This window comes from Mus pahari, chromosome 6 (assembly GCF_900095145.1).
Source record: "Mus pahari chromosome 6, PAHARI_EIJ_v1.1, whole genome shotgun sequence".
NCBI lineage: Eukaryota > Metazoa > Chordata > Mammalia > Rodentia > Muridae > Mus > Mus pahari.
The window spans coordinates 81,604,968-81,612,467 of NC_034595.1; the positions used below are offsets into that span (position 1 = coordinate 81,604,968).

The 7,500-nt window shown below is 41.9% G+C and overlaps 1 protein-coding gene across 14 annotated transcripts in view; it reads left to right on the plus strand.

The window, feature by feature from the left end:
- Nucleotides 1–7,500, plus strand: part of Pum1 (pumilio RNA binding family member 1) — a 117,430-nt gene that overhangs the window by 63,141 nt on the left and 46,789 nt on the right. For 12 of the 14 annotated variants that reach the window (XM_029539984.1, XM_021201301.2, XM_029539986.1 and 9 more), the window contains 2 exons: nucleotides 376–542; nucleotides 2,573–2,843. The exons of the other annotated variants lie outside the window; for them this stretch is intronic. In XM_029539984.1, coding sequence (XP_029395844.1) covers nucleotides 376–542; nucleotides 2,573–2,843 — 438 coding nt within the window. The remainder of the gene's footprint in view (nucleotides 1–375; nucleotides 543–2,572; nucleotides 2,844–7,500) is intronic. 14 annotated transcript variants of the gene reach the window in all.

Genomic DNA, 7,500 nt, shown 5'->3' on the forward strand with positions numbered 1-7,500 from the left:
TTTTTTTTTTTTTTTTTTAAAAACAGGCTTAATGCTTTCCCTCTTAGGAATATGCTAGACAGATTTGAGAGTAGAGAAGTAGCCTGAAGAAGTATACAGTTTCAATTGGGGGGAAAGTGGGTGGGGCAGAACGGGAGCACATGGTATGATAAGATGTTTTCAGTTCTGTAACATACCTGTCTGTCTGTCTTCTCCCATTTGGCAAAAATTTCTGCAGTGTTCCTTCCTGCCTCTGTGTTGTTTGTAAACTAGACTGTAATGTCAGGCATGGGCACTGTCCTGTTCCAGTTAGCATTTAGTGTAGTCTGGCGTCCACAGTGGGTATCCATAATTAGTTGATGATGATTAGTGAAGCTGAAGCTATTTTTTAAACAGGGCCCAAGGGACGCAGACAGTGATGAAAACGACAAAGGTGAAAAGAAGAACAAGGGTACGTTTGATGGAGATAAGCTAGGAGATTTGAAGGAGGAGGGAGATGTGATGGACAAGACCAATGGTTTGCCAGTGCAGAATGGGATTGATGCAGACGTCAAAGATTTTAGGTTTGTATATTTTACACTTCTGATTTTTTGGATGTGGGCTGTGGGTTTTTGTTTTTATTTTAGTCCCTCCTGTCCTGTTTCAGTTTTAAAAAAATCTAGTATAGATGATGCCATAGAGGTGTAAACTGACTGGTAAGGTGGGATTTCCCAAGAGCTGTCCATGTTTTATACTTTGCTCAACAGAATTTGCATTTGTATGGAGCTGAGCTTGCAGAGTGGTTCCATAGAGGACATTTTAGTAGTTCTAGAACTTCAGCATAGGCACTTTGGGACTCTCTGAGTTGGTCCTACATCACTATACACCAGCACCATGGACATTGAGGAGTGTGTGTGTGTGTGTGTGTGTGTGTGTGTGTGTGTCTCACATTGGAGGGAGAAATCGCTGAGATGTTTTACACCTTCTCCCATTCCTACAGGCTCAGCAGCTCCATTCTCTGTAGTTAGGCCAGTCACCAGTTACTTCAGCTGGAAGAAGTAAAAGTTAGGTGAAGTAAGAGGGGCTCACTATGTAACCCAGGCTGGCTTTGAACTTGGCAATCCTCCTGCCCTGGCCTCTGAGTGCTGGAATTTCAATTGTATACTGCCATACCCAGCAAATGGCTTATTGATAATCATGTACTTCCCATGGATACCTCTTATCTCATCTCTGGTCATGACTGAGTCTCAGATTTCCCTGTAATAAGTAGAACATCCATAGTATTAAATATTTGTCTTCCACAGTTGATAACCATTCTTCTTTATGTAGACAAGCTTTAGTTCTGATGTATAATTTCAAAAAGTCTTAAAAAAAACTTCGTTCAGTGTTATACATACACATACAAATAATTTAATGCCATTCTAAAGCTAATGGGTGTTTATTTGCAAACAGACAAAAACATGAATATTTATACCATAATACTCACTAGTATATAAAAAAAGCTTTGTATCATTTGCAGGAGAATTGTAAGCCTAATTATATATATTGAACTGTATAGAATTAGAGTCTTTGAAATTTGAGGCAATAAATACTTCCCTGTGTTATTTGGATGCGTTCAGATAGTCTCACCTCCGTTAGTCACAAGCATCTGGGCCAATGCTTTGAGGTATCTGGCTGGGGCAGGAGGTGGTGGAGGTGGAGGTGTATGTGATGGTGAGGGAACAGGACAATTCCTTTAATTTAAACCAGCTGTATTTTTTTTTTTTTAAGAGATGGAGGGATTCAATGTAGCCATAGGCTACTCTCCCTTGCCTGTAATGAAAGGGTTTGGAGTTTTACAGTAATTGTAAAGGGTTATGGAATTATACTTTATGTTGTGGTATATCTCAAGTCCCAGAACAGTGTACTCACTTAAACATTTTGGCCCAGGTTTAACTGTGCTCTTTGGAGTGTCTTGGAGTAGGAGTGTGGTCAGAGATGCATTACACATTTGTGATGTTTTTCAACTGATTTCCTTCTTCCATTTCCTTGGCAGGTGGGGTAGTGTTCACCACTGGTAAAAAATTAAATAACAATGAAAACCTTTTCATTAGAATCATTACAGGAATCGGAATTACCCTCAGGAACCAGCTGTAGGTGTTTTGCTTTATTGTGAAACAAAGTCTTGTTCGGACTCCAGCCTGACTTGGAAACTTGTTCTGAGTGCTGGGACTATAGGTGTGTGTCATTATGCCTGGCCCAGAAAACCAACCATTCCAGCTTTGCTCTGTGTTTAAGAGGATCTGCTGTTCTGGTGGAGTGGATTTAGCTGTGTTTGTGGGGAACATTTGTTTTAGTTTTCATGGCTGCCGCAGGCAATATTGTTTTTAGTTTACTCTGTGTTTCTTCAGTCTAGATCCCATGGTAAAGGTGTTATATGTTAATAGCAGCTGATGATACACATGCAAACAATGGAAGAGTCATTCTAGAGACAACGACCTTGTGAGCCTTGTCAAAGATCTCTGGTTATTTTGTAGAACTAGCTTTCAGGATTGCTAATGAACTATGTCAAGGTTGCTGTAGTGTCCCTCCTCGATCAAAATAAGATTTAATGCCCTTTACTTTCTCTGTTTAGCCGTACCCCTGGTAATTGCCAGAGCTCTGCTAATGAAGTGGATCTTCTGGGTCCAAACCAGAATGGTTCTGAGGGCTTAGCCCAGCTGACCAGCACCAATGGTGCCAAGCCTGTGGAGGATTTCTCCAACATGGAGTCCCAGAGTGTCCCCTTGGACCCCATGGAACATGTGGGCATGGAGCCTCTGCAGTTTGATTATTCAGGCACGCAGGTACCTGTGGACTCTGCAGCAGCAACTGTGGGACTTTTTGACTACAATTCTCAACAACAGGTACAGTGTGTGTCTTTGTCACCCTTCCCTTTCTTTCCAGCCTGCACATTATGGGGGTGGTGTGGGCAAGACTCTTACCAGCTTAGAAAGTCTTAAGCCAGTTGCTTTTGGTCCAGCAATGGAATAAGTTTTAAAAGCTCACCTTCTCAGAAAGTTGGTTGCTACAGTTGCTAGAAAGAGAGCACCCTGTTCTGTACACACTCTGCTTGCTTGGCTCTTTTCTCCCCAACCCCAGGGAATGAATGAGGACTCTCTCAGATGCTAAGTTACATTTGGAAGATTTTTATTGTATGCTGTTGCTGGTTTGTTGTGTGTTAAAAAATAATGAGGGGCTAGAGAGACGGCTCAGTGAGTAAGAGCACTTGCTTTGAAAGCAAGAAAATACACTCCAAATCTCTAGTACCCTTGTAAAAGAGTAGCTGTCCATGCTTGTGACCTCTAATCAGAGGTCAGAGATAGGCACACTCTGGGGCTTGTTAGCCAGTCTGATAGCCTAGCAGAAACATCGGGCTTCAGATTCAGTGTTGGACTTGTATCAAAAAGCAAGATAGAACAATAAAGGAAGACATTTTTTTTAATATGTACACAGTGCCACATGTATCTATTCTCCAAGTGTGTATACCTTCTATACCCCCCAATAAATATACTGAGATCCAGAACCTCAGTATAATACCAACCCATTTCCGATCAGTCATGTTTTTTGTTTAAATTACTCTAGATACAGTCTAGAACACACATAACAGATATTCTAATTATTATAAAATAATAGGAATGATAAACTGAGCACACAAAACACTAGAAGGTCTGCAATGATTTGTTTGGTGCCTGGGAGGGGGTGGTCATGAGAGCAGAGAGTGTGCATTTTACCTGCTAATGCACCTGCAGAGGTCAGAGGAAGATGTTGGACGTTTTCCTCGATTGATCTTTCCCTGATTCCCTTGAAACAGGGTTTCTCACCAAGTCTGAAATAAAGTGCTTCATCTAGACTGGCCATTTTCCTAGTCCAGCCAGCCAGTAAGCTCCCGTCATTCCTCATCACCCCACCTCCTAGTGCTACCCATTCTTTTTCCGTGCTCTTACACACTGATCCATCCCCCCAAGGCTTAACTCTCTGTTTTACAAGTTTCTAGAAAAATTTGTTCACGTGTTGTTTTAGTCTTTTGAGACTGTTTTATGAACCCAAGGCTGGCCTGGAATCTGCTGTGTAGCCCAAGATGGCCTTCTAGTCTCTGTGCTTTGCGGATGTGCATGGGTGCCATGTGCATGCAGTGCTCAAGGAAGAAGAGACCTGAATTCTCTTGGGCCCGGAGTCACACATGTATATGAGCTACAGTGGGGTTCTGGGAAATGAACCTGGGAGCAATCAGTACTCTTAACCATGTAATCGCTTCTCTAGGTCATTGCTTTTGGCCTCTTTGGTAGTACTGAGATCACAGGTGTGAGCCGCTATGCCCCAAAACAGAGGCAGCCAGTTTTGAAGGCACAGTAGGCCTAATTCACTAGAAAGGAAATGAGAATCAGAGGGACTGCTTTGTAGCTTCACAACCCACAAAAGGTCTGATAGATTATACTTTTCTATTACGCCTTTGAACTGGTAAAAAATATAAATTCAAAGTGTGAGAGATGGTAATATTTTGAAATGACTTTCTGTGTGTGGAGATGAGTGCTTTACTTGCTGCCGTTTCACAGACCCCAAGTTGATTTTGATTGGTAGATATGTAGATGTCCATAGCAGTTTAAGTAGTCTCTGAGTACATTTTTGTTGCTTTCTTCGGTTCTGGGAGTAGAGCCTGTGTTTGCCTTACAGGTGCAGACATACTCCTAGCCTATGTGTGACTTAAAGGCAAGCTTTTTCTCCCATAGAATGAAAAGTATAATCCCAGTAGCTGTGTATTCTACAAAAATGGTCACTTTTGTTTTTCTCTTTTCTGGTCTTTACTGGCTCAATGTTTTTGTTTTCTATTTTAGTTGAACCCTTTTTATTTAAGAAGAGTTTATCTGGGGCTGGAGAGATGGTTCAGCGGTTAAGAGCACTGACTGCTCTTCCAGAGGTCCTGAGTTCAATTCCCAGCAACCACATGGTAGCTCACAGGCAACTGTAATGGGATCTGATGCCCTTTTCTAGTGTGTCTGAAGTCAGCTACAGTGTACTTATATAAATAAAATAAATAAATCTTTTTTTAAAAAAAGTTTATCTCCCCTAGGCTTTTTTGGGGGATGGGGGGGTTTGAGACACGGTTTCTCTGTATAGCCCTGGCTGTCCTGGAACTCACTCTGTAGACCAGGCTGGCCTCTGCCTCCCAAGTGCTGGGATTAAAGGTGTGTGCCACCACTGCCCGTTTTTTTAAAATTTTTATTCTCTTTTATCTAACTGTCCTTTACTTCATAGTGAAGGAATTGTGGTCTTTTTGGTTTATTAGTCTGTGGTTTCCTATTACCAGGAATTTTGGAGTTAGGTAATTGGCCTATATCAGGGATACTAGTTGTACAGATAGTACAGTGTCATAGGTGGCTTTTAGGCTGGCTAATTTAAAAAGATTTGCATTTTGGAACCTGTTGAGTTACAGCTTTTCATAGATGCCTTGGTTTTTGCAGTTTAAGGGTGTTGCTACTGTGTATAGACTATGAATTGGGCATCAATCATTTTATCCCATGTTTTAGTTAGGGTTAGTATTGCTATGATGAACACTTTGGTCACAAGCACGTTGGGGGAAAAGTGTATTATTTGGCTTTATACTTTGCAGTCCATCATTGAGGAAGCCAGGGCAGGTACTTAAACAGGGCAGGAACCTGGAGGCATGAACAGATGCAGACAGAGGCCATAGAGGAGTGCTCCTTATGGCTTCTTAAGCCTGCTTTCTTGTAGAACCCAGGATGACCAGCCAAGGGATGGCCCCACCCACAGTGGACCTGCCTCTCTCCCATCAATCACTACTTAAAAGGCTTTACAGGCCTGCCTGCAACCTGGCCTTATGGGGACATCTTCTAAATTGAGGTTCCCTCCTCTAGATGACTATAACTTGTGTCAAAGTTGACATAAATCTACCAGCATATTTCATATACCTTAACTATTGTTTTTGCCTCCATTCATGCCAATGACATGTTCAACTCCAGAACTGTATTGCCAGTCTCAAATTAAGTTTTTCTGAGTAGATACATAGCTTTAAAAACTCCTGTCTTGGGCATCCAGATAACATCTGTCAATCATTATCCTAAGATGTCCAAGTGTCCTTTCTCCTACCCAGTTTCCCAGAGGTGCCTGTAGAGAAGCCGCTAAAGTTAAGGAGGAAGGGTCATTTGTCAGTTGGTATGCATTCTTACTTTTGCATTTTATATTAGTTTTTTTCTGTTGCTATGATAAAACATCACGATCAAAGCAACTTAGAGAGGACGGGGTTTATTTGGGCTTCTAGTGCTAGACAGTGTGTCATTGCAGGGAGACATGGCAGCAAGTGGCAGGTGTGGCCATAGGAGCAGGAAGCTGACTTTGACTACAAACAAAACAGAGAGAACCAGAAGTGACTTGAGCTTCTAATCTGTAAACATCATTCCTCCGTGAGATATTTATTCCAGTAAAATCATACCATCAACTAGATACCAAGTGTTCAAATGTTTGAGACTGTGGGGCATCTCATTCAAACCACCTGTTCTCGCCCTCAGGGCCAGCTGCACCACTTTCCTTATTTATGTGCAACCAAAAATTCTTCATTTCTTGAACTCCATTGTATAAAGTGGCTCAGTGAGCTTTTCTTTGCCTCTGTGTGCTAAGGTATTAGCGCCTTTGCCTGTTTGTTGGCTGCGTGAGAGCAAGGGCTATCCTCTCCTTCCCTTTACCCAAATGAGCCTTTAGAGGGCCTTTCCAAACTGTGTAATACCTGGGAACGTTTTTTGGATGCTATTGGAAAGTTTGTTATCCAACCTGTAGTCCTATACTCTTACAGTGTAATAGCCAGGAGAGTTCTTTCCTGGATCAGATGAACTAGATTAGGGTCACTTTGTTGCCATCTGACCAAAACCATGGCCCTTCACAGCCAGAAAACATTCTTTTGGGACTTAGTTTTGTGAATTGATTCAGGTAGATTGTGGCTTCCTGGCTACTCACAACAACACGTAGTTAGTACCTTTTTCATCAATAGACAAGTATATCTTTGATGAATAGAGCAAAGTTTTCTGTTTGGTTCTCTTCCTAGTTCTTTTCAGTCATTACGATGCATTTCATCACTTATATAGTACAACATACCAATCTATGAGAAGAGATGGGTTAATGCTGGAGAGATGGCTCAGTGGTGTTAAATGCACCTGTTGCTCTTGCAGAAGGCCAGAGTTGGGTTTCCAGTACCCATGTTGGGTGGCTTACAAGTGCCTACTGGTACCACCACCAATTTCCACTATCTAGCTCTGACTGTCCAGAAATTTGCAGTGTAGACCAGGCAGGCCTCAAATTCTGTTTGTTTGCCCATGCTGGGATTAAAAGTGTATGCATTTAATGCCCTCCTCCGACCTCAGTAACAGGAGTGCCCACCTACACATGCACACACACAAATTCTAAAATAACAAAAAGGGATAAGACTATCATGTTTACACCCTATCCACAGTGTTTCTGGTCTCCAGAGGAAGGAAAAATTTATGGAAGAAGTCCCAGTGAGTTTTTTTGTTG